The sequence below is a fragment of the Cucumis melo genome, chromosome 7 (assembly GCF_025177605.1).
Source record: "Cucumis melo cultivar AY chromosome 7, USDA_Cmelo_AY_1.0, whole genome shotgun sequence".
In the NCBI taxonomy this organism is placed as follows: Eukaryota; Viridiplantae; Streptophyta; class Magnoliopsida; order Cucurbitales; family Cucurbitaceae; genus Cucumis; species Cucumis melo.
Window position 1 is genome coordinate 24,648,159 of NC_066863.1, and position 14,086 is coordinate 24,662,244.

The 14,086-nt window shown below is 32.4% G+C and overlaps 1 protein-coding gene across 1 annotated transcript; it reads right to left on the bottom strand.

Moving 5' to 3' along the window:
* Positions 1 to 11,055: 11,055 nt before the first annotated feature.
* On the bottom strand, positions 11,056 to 13,221 carry LOC103493117 (ethylene-responsive transcription factor CRF2-like). The gene has a single exon (XM_008453751.2). It carries the CDS (start codon positions 12,320 to 12,322, stop codon positions 11,375 to 11,377), a length of 948 nt encoding a protein of 315 aa, XP_008451973.2. The 5' UTR covers positions 12,323 to 13,221; the 3' UTR covers positions 11,056 to 11,374.
* Between the last annotated feature and the right edge of the window lie 865 nt (positions 13,222 to 14,086).

Consider the following 14,086-nt stretch of genomic DNA (forward strand, 5'->3'; position numbering starts at 1 on the left):
CTCCAAAAGGAGTCACAAAAATATTGAAAATAGTTGGAGAAAATCTTTATGAAAAGGAACAGAGGATGGAGAAAACACCAGCCTACTGAGGTGGTCAAAAATCACGCTGCCTAAAGAAATGGGAAGACTGGGAATCACCAAATTTAATACTGCAAATTTTGTTTTGTTGTGCAAATGGCTTTGGCGTTTTATCAATGATGGGAATTCTCTTTGGAAAAACCTTATCATGGCAAAATACGATCAAGGTTGTACTGGCTATTTCCTCTCCAAAAGCAAGTTCAGTAGCAAAAAAGCCCCTTGGAACCCTATCATTCAATGTGCTGATTGGTTCTCTAATCAGTATTGCATCTGTCAAAAAAGCTTTAAATTCGATTGAAAATTGACGACAAAATTGCAATATAGGCTAGCATCTTCAATTCTCTCTGGAAGTCTGAAATTCCAAAAAAATGCAAACTTTTTATTTGGACTCTTATCCATGAGTGCATCAACACAGTTGAAAAACTACAAAAGAGGCTCCCCAATTACAATCTCTATCCACAATGGTGCTCCATGTGCAAATCTAATGCAGAAGATATAAACCATCTCTTTATTCACTGCCCTTATGCACAGACAATTTGGAACAAAGCAAGGCATATTCTAAATTGGAACCAACAACCGACATCAGTCAGTTAGCTCCTTATGTGAGGATTTATGTGGTTTTAACACAGCAAATAGGAAAGGTTCCATCACTTTCAATTTGATAGTTGTGACTAGGGGTGAGCATGGTGGACCGAAAAACCAAAACGACCGACCGAAACCGAACGAACCGATGTCAGGCGGGCGGAAAATAGTATGGGCGGTCGGGTTTCGGGTTTTGTAATTTGAAAACCGACTTTGAATCGGTCGGTTCAAGATAGGAGGTCGGTCGGTTTGGTAAACCGACTGAACCGACTCCCTCTTTAAAATATATATATATATATGTATATTATATAATTTTGTAAATTAGGTTCTTTCGTCCTCATTCCTCGCGTTGCGACCCATTCTTCCTCGTTTTCGCAATCGTCGCCATCAGTCGTCCCCATTCTCGTTTTGGCAATCGTTTTCGCAATCCCCGTCCGGTCGTCCGCACGCCATCAGCCGCAATCGCCGCCGTCCGCACGCCCAACCCAACACCCGTTCGCTCAGCCGCACACCCAATTCATTATTTGGTATTTTTTTTTCTTTTCTTTCTGAATATATGTGTATGCAATAAGCTTGTGATGAATCGTTGTTGAACTATTCATGTTGTGAATTTATGAATTTAACATCTCCTATTCTCCTCATGCTGTTAAACTATAAGTTATATGATGATTGATGATGAAAGGAGAAACAACCAAATACAAGTAAAATAAAAATTGCTCTCTTCAGATTTTTTGCAAATTGAGATTATTGAAACAAGAAACGCATTCCCAACTCTGAGATCTTGAAAAAACTCAAAACAAAAACTATATATATATATAATTCGAAGGCAAAGGCAAATTTGATAGTAATTACTGGTAGTTCTCAAAAAAAGAAAAAGGTTACGGGTAGTTTTTATTTTTATATATGCTGGTGGAGGAAGTGATGGTGCACTGGACATTTGTGTTTGGATATGCCTTGTTGATGAAGATGAGAAATTGATTTTCATTACTTTCGTACAACCACAAATACAGGTACTTATTTGTGGCATTATTTTGTTCTCTAAAGAAAGTTTAGCTTTTAGAATTCAGCCTATAGATACTCATTTCCCAGTCATGTTGTAGGCACGAAGTAACTGGGCTAAAGTATTGAAAAATGTCCAAGAAAAAGTATTGAAACTCTTGTTATGACTTGGAGCATGATTTAGATTGCCTGAGAATGAATTATCCCGATCATATGTTAAGGTGATTTTTACTAACTTAGTTTGTAATTTTGTGTGGCTTAGTTCACTTTTATTGAAAATAAAATTCATTTGAACTTTGAAATGATCTGCTGAACTGCAATGCACCAGAAAAAAGAAAAAGAAAAAAAAAACAAGCAACTACTTTTCAGCATTGCACGTTATTTTCTCTAGAAATAATTCCCACCATTGAGAGAAAACAATGTATTTTTTCTCTTTTTTCTTTAATTTTTTTCCGTTTTTGTTTTGTTTTGTTTTTAATTGTTAAATGCACATTATTGATCATAGTTAAATTAGATAAGTTTTAGTGTTGTGACCATAAATGACTAGAAATGAGCCCTTTAGCATTTTGTAGTATTTAAATTATTGTCCTCTATATACGATTTCATGAGCTATTGTTTTAGTTGAATTTTATTTTTTTGTGAAATAATTGGAGATATGTATTGGGTTTCTTTTATTCTTCCCACACACACTAAAATGGAATATCTTTTTTTACTCTCATTACAGTTAAATCAAATGGATTCAACGGATATGGAGTTAGAGTGTGATGGGAGTTGTGAAGCTTAAAAAATCGTAAGGGACGAAGATACGGATGGCTAGCGTAAAACCATTGATGTTGATCTTGATTCATATGGGAGAGAAGATGTTCCAAATCCCCCAAAAATAAGGAAGAATGTCAAACAATCAATGGTTTGGGACCACTTTGAGAGGCTTAAAGGTGATCCTAATGACCCTCGTGCTAAATGTAAATATTGTGGAGTTATTTATGCATGACATTCTAAACGTAATGGTACTAGAACTATGAAACATCATTTAGAAAATTGCAAAAAGTACCCTTACCAAAAAAAGAGAGACCAAACTCAAATGACATTAGCTTTTAAACCTAAAGCCAAAGTTGGAGATAATTCTTCACAACTTGTATGTGAATCATTTAGTTTAGATGGTTGTCGGGATGCTTTGGTTGAGATGATAATAGTTGATGAATTGCCTTTTAAGTTTGTGGAGGGTAAGGGATTTAAGAAGTTTGTGGATAAATTAACATGTGGAAATCGTACTAGATTTGTTGTTCCATCTCGATTTACTGTGGCTAGAGATGTGCTTAAGTTGTATGTTAATGAGAAGAATCGTTTGAGAGACATGTTTGTAAAAAATAAGTATAGAGTTTCTCTCACCACTGATTATTGGACATCGGAAGAAAATATTAATTACATGGTCCTAACAGCCCATTTCATTGATTCTGACTAGAAATTACATAAGAGAATACTTAGTTTTTCTCCAATTGAGAATCATAAAAGTGATACTATCGGTAAAACCATTGAAAAGAATTTGAAGGATTGGGGCATTGAGAGGGCAATGACTTTGACGGTTGATAATGCAAGTTCGAATGACACTGCTGTTGCTTATCTTTTAAAGAGATTCAATAAAGGATTATTGTTTGGTGGGAAATTTCTGCATGTTCGTTGTTGTGCCCATATATTGAATCTTATAGTAACTGATGCTTTTAAGGAACATAATGATTGTATTGATAGGATTCGTTATGATGTGTGATTTATAAGGTCTTCTCCTACTCGTTTTTTGAAATTTAAAAAGTGCATTGAACTTGAAAAAATTGCTTGTAAGAGTTATGTGTGTCTTGATGTTCCTACAAGATGGAACTCCACATATATGATGCTTGAAGCTGTTGTTAAGTTTGAAAAAGCTTTTGATAGATTAGAAGATGAAGATGCCTCGTATAGACATGATATGTCACCGAATAAGAAAGATTGGACAAATGCTAGGATGTTAATACGATTTTTAAAAGTATTTTATGATGTCACATTAAAGATTTCAGGTTCTTTGTATACTACTTCAAACTTGGTTTTTCATCAGATTACAGTGGTTCAGAATTGTATACGTTTAAATGCGGGTAGTGCAAATGCATTGTTAGTTGGAATGGCTAATAACATGAAGGCAAAATTCGAGAAATATTGGGGAAACAATGAAAAGAATAATTTGTTGTTGTATGTTGCTATTGTGTTGGATCCTCGAAAGAAATTAAGATTTGTATCTTTTTGTTTGAAAATTTTTTTTGGTCCCAAGGTTGCTGAATCCATGGGAAATGTAGTGGAACAATGTTGTAGACGTCTCTTTCATGAGTATAGTACTACTCGAAGTGGGAGTAGACAAGGATGTAGTAGTACTAGTACAATTAGTACACAAACTGTTTCAGGCTTGGATGCTAATATTGATTTTGATTCTAATAAAAATGTGGGTGAAGATTTTGTCTACGATTGTCGAGGAATTTGAAGATGATTCTACTACACCTTTCGAACAGGGATCATCGGAGATTGATATCTATTTGTTGGAAGCCAATGTTAGGACCGAAGGTGATTTTGACATACTACAGTGGTGGAAGATGAACAGTGATCGATTTGAGGTTCTTGGTCAAATGGCTAGAGATATTTTGGCTATTCCAGTTTCTACTGTAGCGTCTGAGTCGACTTTTAGTACTGGAGGACGTGTTGTTGACTCATCACGTTGCTCATTGGCTCTTAAAACAGTGGAGGCTCTCATATGTACTCAAAATTGGCTAAATTCTGATCCAATACATCTTCAATTTCAACATGAATTGGAAGAGGCTTCAAAATTTGAAGAAGGTATTTTCAAATCTTTACATGATATCTTTTGTAGTTGTAATGTGTAACTTTAGTGAAATCTTAAATTATTTAGTAAATTCTTCATATTGATTATGTAGGATTTCGGGTGGTTATGGAGAATGAAAAGGAGCTTGAAGACCTTCCAGATTTTGATAAGTTGTCAATTACCGATTATTAACTAATTCTGATCCAAGACTTGTAATATTTCTATTGACTAGATTATCATAGTGTTTTTGTTTCATACTTTGGTTGTATTTGTGAATATTAATAGTAATGTGGTGAACTGAATTGAACTTGGATGTTTCTAACCCTATAATATTTGATATATATATTTCATTTTGGTAGTATGTTTAGATTCTTATTTTTATGTTGTTTATTTTATTAATTTGTGCAATACCTATGAACTAAGCATTGAAATTAATAGAACTTGATTTTATTTTTTAATCACAATTATATGATTTTAAGACAATATAAAATATATATCGTAGACTTTTTTATTGAAATTAAAAAGTAAAATAAAACATAATAACGTCATTCTTAGTTTTTAAAATCGTTTGTTTATCAAAAAGAAAGCAAGAAACATAGAAAAGGAAGGAGGAGGAGGAGAAGAAACAGGAAAGAAAGAAAGAAGGAGAGGGAAAAAAAAACCGACCGACCCGAACCGACCACCGGTTGGACCGGCCGGTTTGGTTAGAACCGGCGGTCGAGGCCGGTTTTCATACTTCCGTGCCGACTTGTAGTCGGTTCGGGACGGTTTGGTCAGAAAACCGACCCCGACCGCCCGATGCTCACCCCTAGTTGTGACTCTTTGGAAGATTTGGTTAGAAAGAAATAATTGCATCTTCACAAGCTCCGAAAAAGACTTAAATTTGCTTTGAGATGACATTGTGGCGCTGACCGGTTTCTGGAGTAGTAGATCAAAACTTTTTTTAGATTACAATGCTAGCACTATAGCTTTAAACATAAATGCTTTTGTTTGATCGGGCTTTTGTTTAGCCCTTTCTCTCCTTGCTTCCTGTACTGACTCGATCTTTATTGATTATGAATGAAGCGGGAGTGATGAGGGTGCTAAGGGGGTGTTCACCTAGTGGAGATGCCCAAGTGCACCCGACTGACCCTTTGTATATTTTTTTAAAAAAAAAACACATTTACATATGAAATAAACTTAAACTAAATAATATAGCGTAAAATGTTCAGTAATGTCTTATATTTTTTTCGTCCTTTCAAATTTAATAAATGTGTATGATATTTAATTTTGACCTTTTTAATAAAGGGATCACATCTCGTACGTTTTCTTTTGGAAGTCGTTATTGACAAAAATAAAAATTTATGTCAAAACTTTAATATTATAATACAATCAACTATTGAGATAGTTATTAGTATCATATTCATCAGTAAAAGACAAGCTTAGTTCAGTTGTAATTGATATAACCTTTCACAAATACGAACCTTCTTTCATTTTATGGTACTACGAAATAAATGAACCCATCAAAATATATACTTCATTACCAAGTTATTTTCTCTCCAACTCCATCTTACATTCACCATAGCTGTTTTACTAAAGACAACAATAATTTGTTTTGTATTGTAACATAAAAATGGGAAAATGAAATGCATTGATTTAATTAAAATGACATATTATATATTTAGAAATATATTTTTATTTTCTATTTTTGAAATTTATATATTAAGAATATCTCACATATCCCTTTCCTGTCCCTTTTATTTGTCATTTCGGTCGTTCAAGTTGACTCCCTCTTTTCCCCGCACTTTCCCTTTCTTTCCCTATCCTCAAATCTACGAGATTGATTTTGTTTGATAACGTATCAATTGCGTTATACTAGTTTTAATAATTCAACAAGTTATAATTAAAATAAATATATAGGACGTAATGATACGAAAACTCTAACAATTTGAATTGATAACCATTTCAATACGAGAACTCAAAATTCTCAATCACTAACATATATAGAGGCTTCAAAGACTTAATTAAAACATGATTTTGAAGTAAACTAAAAAATTTTGAAAAGGACGAGACATTAGAAAATATTTATAAAACATTAGTTGAAAGTATTGAGTGAGGATTTTGATGGGTTTGTTAGTTTTGCATGAGAGAGGAGGGGGGGTGGACATCGGAATAATGCGGCTCTTCAACTAAGGGTACGGGCGGTGGCAATGATTTGGACACCGCGAGCTGAAAAAGGCCCGTGACTAGGAGGTGGGGGCCATTTGCTGACGTGTTAACATTAATTTCAAATATATCCAAAAAAATGGAAATGCAAAATAATTAAAAACTAAGGTCAGGTCCACAGCAACCAAAAACCCAAATTGCTTGATACTGTGGGTCCTTCCAATCACTATCGAGAATATCTGCCACGTGGACGAACAACCAAACTGGGCCTTGGGGGACCAAACGGCCCAATTGCAAAAAGGGTTGCATTGCATGGGGTAGAAACCTATCATGTGATCCAACACAAAATAGTTGTCTGATGCTTACGTGTATGGTCAAGATTTGAGTGTGGGGGTGAAGACAGCAGGATAAGGAACCAAATTCTCTATGGCCCTGTTGTCTTCACGTCTAACCCGTAAAAACTTGGCCGGCTTTTCGCCAGCACCACATTATCATGTTCTCAAATATGGTATTAAATTTATCTCAACTCCAAACTTAGTTTTCTTGGTAGCTATTCATGTTGGAGAAATATGTGCATGAGTCGTATCATATATGATTCCAACTTTTAAGTTTGGATTGAAAATGAGTAGTATTCGAACGATCCAAAAGTAATGACCGTTGGTTTAGAAAAGTAGACGCCACCTTAATGTATTTTATAACATTTTACCTAATAAAATCGTTCTTCCGTGGTACATTGTTAATAAAACTATGTAAACATGTGCGACTATTTTCTCTATATTTTACATATTTTGTATTGTTTATTAGAAAATAGAGTGAGACTCTATGAACTAGTAGCCTACAACTTGAAGCTAGCTAGTCTTAGATTTAGGGGGAATTGAGGAAGAAAAAGGGTAGCTAGTTTTAGAGTGAGATGTGAAAAAAGACATAAGAGAATTTGGGAGATTGTGAATTGTGTTATATTTAGGCAGAAGAATTTTGATTGGGTTGACAGAGTGATAGCCGCTGCTAAAGTGCTGCCTACAAACACATCTATTTATGCTAAATCCTGCCACCCATGTCCTCCATTTCTTTTCCATGCAGGTTGTCTTTGAAATTAGATTAATTATATATTGAAAACAATAAAACTTCTTATTCATCAACCCAACAAGACTTGTCTTCATTCAAGATTCTGACTTCACAACCGTTATAAGTTAGATAGTCTATATGTAAACTACATTACCATCTCTCGTTACCTAGTTAGATTTTGAAATAGAATCAAGTATGTTCCTCTAATACCATTATCTTTTCGATCTTTATCTACTTTTTTTTTTCTCATTTTTTTAAAAAATCAACTTGTTTTTATTGTTGTTCTTTTCCTGTTGGTGTAGTTTGGGTAAGAGTGTGTAATCCTTAACTTGTAACCTCTTTAAGTTTTGTTTGTGTCTTATTCTAATTAGGTTATGAGATCTCTCACTTTATTGCAATTCAAAAATGTTTTAGAAATATTAAAGGAAAAATGTACATTTATTTTGGACTATTTTATTTTAATATTTATGGTTTCAAATGTCAAAATTTTGTTTATACATTCTCAATAAAATTTTAAGATTAATTTTATAGGTTAGTTCCATGCTAACTTACTCAAATAAAAGTTAGTAATATTAGTACGTCACACAAATCACCTTAATTGTGTTATTGTGTTATTAGCACATACTTTATATTAGTTAAGCTAAATTCATTTTGACTAGAAATATTAGTCTCTTTCCCTTCATTATAAACTTTAAAAGTACACTATCATATTTATATATTTATATGGTAACTCTTTCTTGTATTGTTATTTCGATTATGATCCAAATCATTCTGGAAATTTATAATTATGATTAATAATATTAAGCTTTAGTGAAAATTGTCTAGGTTAAATTTTGAGACCTAAAATTACAAGAACTGAGATGGATGCTGAGATAGATGTAGTCATGATCAATTTTATACCCTAAATTATTTCCAGTTGTATAGAAAATGATTTAGAATTAGTAGAAAATAATACTAAGGTTATATAATTAGAATTAGAATGGTAATAAATATACATTTTAAATACTAAGGTTACATAATTATGCAATACTATGTCTCTTTTTTTTCCCTATTTTTTTCTTGAGTAAATGCTTTTTTAAAAAAAGTAAACATTTCTTTAGAAAGCTGTTTGATTATTTATTCAAGTGTAACCATATATGATTGGTTTGAATTAGCTACAAATATTTAATTACAACTTACTTTTTTTGGAAAAAAGACATTTTTTTTTTTAATTTTCAAGTGAGAAAGAATGAAATAAGAATTTGTTAAATCATTTTAAGAAAATAGTGATATATCGAAACTATTTATAAAATATAGCAAAATTCATCCATTTTTTTGTTATATTTTGTAAATGATTTTTTTTTTTAATACAAAATTCCAACAATTTTTTATGACATATTTTTTACTAGTATGACCATAATCAAGTACTATTGCTCTATACGGAAACATTCCAAAACATCTTTAATATAAATATTGCTTTTGGCCATAAAAAAAAACGAATTAAATACTTTTTTTAAAAGTGCTTTAAATTACTTTTTTTTTTAAGTATTTTTAGCATTTTCAAAACACTTTTGATTATTTACTCAAAATTCAAATGTTATCTTGAAGTCTTCTTAGCTAAAAGTAATGTATTATAGTCTTTTTTTAAAAAAAAAAAAAAAAAAAAAAAAAAAAAAAAAAAAAGCAAAACATAATTATTATTTTGTAAAAAAAAAATCGAATCAAAATTAAATATTTAAGTTTGGGGGTTGAAATGGAATAAAAATCAAAATAAAAACGAGGGCAATTGAATATGGAACAGTGAAATATCAATTTTTCTTTTGACTTATAAGAAACTTTCCTTTAATGAATGTCATTTTCTATTAAATCCTTTAGCTTTCATGGAATTACAAATAGAAACTTAGAATCTCTCTTAAATTCTCTTTTTGGAGTATATTGTAAAAATAAGTGAAAATAGAAGGTCCCAATCTCAACATGATAAGTAAATAATTATATGGGTTAAAATACCTTTTTAAATTTTTTATCCCTTATTTTACAAAATAGACCATTGAGGAACTTAATTCATTTAATTCTAAATGTTTTAGTTATTTATAAATCTTAAATGTTTAGGTTATATATGGTTGTGGTTCTAAGGGTTTATAAATATAATTAATAAGACTAAAGGTAAATATTAATTAAAAATATCCCAAGAGTAAAATAAAATAAATGATAACTAAAATTGAAGTTCCTCATTTATCAATTGGGTGTTTGTTTTCTTCTTCTCTTAATAGATAATTTAAAGTGTTGATGTTGATGGAGAGATTTTAATTAATTATTCGAAAATAACTCTAAAATGTTGACATAAAAGAAACTTTTAAAATCATTAAAAAAAATTAAAACTTTAAATAAATTGTTTAAATTAATAAATATAATGTGTATGCCTTTTTAAATTAGTTAAAACATTAATTGTTTGCTTTGCATTATATTTAGTGGCATTCTATTACTTACTTTTTATGATTTTTTTTACCATAAAATGAAAATTTCATGAAAAGATATGGATATAATAAACTATTTGAATTAATAAAATATAATGTGTATGCTTTTCAAATAAGTTAAAATGCTTATTGTTAATTTGAATTATATTTTGTGGCATTCTATTACTTATTTTTTATGAAATTTTTTTTACCATAAAATGAGAACATAGATTTACTTATTTTTATCATAAGTCATAAACTATGTTCTTTGAACGATTTTGTAATTAAATAATTATAAATATGAGAAATATTTTTAAAATGGAAACCTAATTTGTTATATTTATCATTTTCTTTAATACTGGTGTAATAATTATCATCCTATTATGCACATTATACTTTATGATGACAACAATGTGCAAATTTACTTTGGTTTTTTGTTAAATTCTCTCTCTCTTTTCCTTTTTGTTGAAATTTACAAAATCAATGTTAAATAGAAAATAGAAACTGTTTTAACGGCTCTTAAAATAGAAAATCAATTAATTAAATAATTAAAATTGATGAGTACATTTGAAAGAAAAAGAAAAAGACAAAAAAAAAAAGCAAATTGAAAATTGAAAATGGAATATATTATATTATTAAGAAAAAAAGTTAGAAAACACCCAGACCTGTGAGATTTTTGTGTGCACCACCACTTACTCGTTGACTCATTTTATAAACAAAAAGACATCTATGCCCCTCCTAAATTTGATTAAAAAAATTTAAATAAGCTGAAATATATAAACACGTAGAAGTGAAATTATGTTAAATAATTTTATGCTCTCAATGAATATTGATATTTTAATTATAAGTTTGGTGGATCAAATTCGGCAAGTTGACGACGGCACCACGTCGCACGTGTACCTTCCCTCGCACGTGTTAGGCTAATAGGCAAAATCCCTCGCATAGCCTTTTATTTATTTGTTTGTTTGTTTTTTAGAATGTGCGTGTCACGTGAAAAGAGCTTACAAAAAGAACACGTACACAAAATTTTTCCGTCACCGTTACTGTGACGGAAGACACCATTCCATTTTTGATACATAACAAATTACAAAACCCAAAATTTACGAGTGAGAAAAAAGAAGAAAACTAAACATTTAAAAAGAAAAAAGAAAAATCTGACACTCACAAAATTGCCGAAAATTCAGCCTATTAAAAATTAAAAAAAGAAAAGGAAAAAAAAAAAAAAAAAAAAATCTCAAAGCGCAAGGAGAGGGTCCGACCCGAATATGTCGCTAAAGTCTAAGAAGGAATCTTCAACTGTATGCCACGTGGATAATCCGAACCCGAACCCGAACTCGAAATCATCGCCGGGGTTAATGAACATACTGCTGCCGTAGTCGCCTTTCAAAAGGGCGTCGTTCAATAACTTGTCGTCGAACGGAGACGGGACCGGCGGTTGGAAGTCGAAGATATCATTGGGGAAAAACGTATCACAATTCGAATGGAACGAGAAATCCGAAAATTTCTCCGACTCGTCTCCGCGGATTTCTTTTCCAGTTGTTGCTGATACTTTTTCGGATACAGCGTCGTTTGCTGATGGCGATAGGCAACGGAGAACGGAAGTTGGAGAGGAGAGATTGTCGTTGGACTCCTCGGTGGAAGCATAGCCAGAGCTGACCGCTGTGGTGGTTTCCGTCGAGGACTTCACCGGTGGTGGAGTGAAATTAGTTAGGGCGGTGGGGCCACGGAGTTGAATGGCAGCGTTATCGTAGACCATAGCCGCTTCTTCAGCCGTATTGTAGGTGCCCAACCAGACCCGTACACGTCGAGAAGGATCTCTAATCTCAGCCGCCCATTTTCCCCACGGCCGTTGCCGTACACCTCGGAATTTTCTACTTCCAGCCGGCATCTGCTTCAATGAGCCACGATTAACTGCCGCAAACTTCGATTTCCCACCGGTGGATTTCTTGCGGCTACTTTTCCCTGTCGAGGAAGCCTCGATTGTAATCTCGTTAACAAATTTCTTGACCCGCCGACAGACGTATTCTTCTTTCTCTTCATCACTAGAAGAGTCAGTAGCATCAGCGTCAGTTACAGAAATCCTCACGACCTTAGGGCCCATTGATGGCGAAGAGACAAGCCTGGTTTGGTTTCGATGTTCAGTGTACTTGATCGGAGGTACAAAGAAATCCATTTCTTCCATGAAAGAGAGAGAGAGAAACAGAGCAGAAAAAATTTCTTTCCAGTGTCAGATTCTGAGAGCTACCATTGAAAGCGAAATGTAGAGGCAGAGAGTAAAATATAGAGAAGGGGGGAGGAGAAAAGGAAAAAGAAAGAAGAAGATTCCCTTAAAGGACTAGAGGCACACGAGGAGAATAAAGAGAATGTTAAAGGTAAAATGGAAGAACACGTCAAAGAGAAGCTGAAATGGTGAGAAAGGAAAGTTAATCAGTGACCTCCCTCCACTTATGGGTTTTCTTGGTTTGTGTTTATCATAATCATCAGAACCAAAAAGCTTGACTTAACCCAAAAGAAAAATTCCACAAAAAGATGAACATTTAAACGAAAAACAAATCTATAGTGAATGTGGGAAACTCAGAACCGTTCATTGAAGGAGAAAAGAAAAGAAGAAAAAAAAAGGGAAAAGGGTAAAAAAAGGGGAAAAGGGAAAATTTCTGGGGGAAAAAATTAGAGAGTGTGAGATAGAAAAGAAAAGTTTATAAGAGCAGCTTTAAGAGAAAGAGAAGAGGAATAAATGCTCGAATCGATTTTGTATTTTGATGGAAAGAGAGAGAGACAAAGGTTTGTTTCTGAATACCCACTTACTATGTTTCTCTTATAAAAACTTCCAAAAGTGTCTGCAAATTTTCTCAGTGAACTTTCCAGGAAAACGAGAAGGAAAGAAAATGGAGAGAGTGAAGAAGGAGAGTGATTTGAAGAGTTGAAGAAGAAAAGCTCAGGGAATAACCAAATTCCCCTGTTTTATAGGATCCTCAACACCCGTATTTCAAAAAAACCCGGTCTAAATTCCCAACTTCCAACCCCAAATAAAACAAATTCATATATATATATATATATATATATTTTTTAATTTTAAATAAATAGAAGGGAAAGTTTAGAGTGCACGCGCCGCCGGGAGTTGGGATTCCGGTGGGGAGGAGATATTTTAACGAGGCGCCGCAAAAATCGGGCTGATGAGATAGAGACACGTGGCGTGTGGAGATTGATGGGAATGAGAGATCCAACGGAGCGGGAGAGAATGAGACTGGTGCTGACTTGGCAAAAGATTTGTTATGGAAATTAGGGATTCAAAGTAATTTTTGTTGACTGAAACGATCTTTAGGCTTAAAACTAAAATTGAATCTTAACCATTTTGAATTACCCATTAATTGCGCCTTAATTACCATTTATGCCTTCGGTTTCTTTTTTCTTCAAATCTTACCAATTTAATATTACCCTCCCTTCATTTTGTTTCTTTTCCAAAACAAAAAATATTTTTTTAAAAAAAAAGTTCCAATTTGAACAAATTATATATATATATATATATAAAAAAAAACATCTAATTGCAAGATATCAATTAAGCCCTCAAGGGTCAAATTTTCATATTTGGATAATAGAATAACTGTCACTAACCATCATATTTTAGGAATAGTTTTCAATTTTTGTCACAATTTTTTACATTTGCATTTTTTTACTCTTGTGTTTATATTTAAAATATACCCTTTGTTCAGAAGGGAAAAAAAATACACTTTTGTCGGTATAGTTTACAAAAATGAGTGTAGGTAGGAGAATTTATGTAGGACAGCTTTAAATAATTAATTTTTAATGTCCTTTTTTTTCAAGAAAAATCATAATCTCAACTAAATAAAATGACTTTTTTTTTCCTTCAAAAACTATATGATTAAACGAGTAATTTTCATTTAAATAATAACAATCTTGAATCCCGTGGAAAAACATAATATTCCAA

Coding starts and splice junctions, on each gene's coding strand:
- LOC103493117 (XM_008453751.2), bottom strand. CDS start 12,322: ATGGAAGAAATGGATTTCTTTGTACCTCCGATCAAGTACACTGAACAT.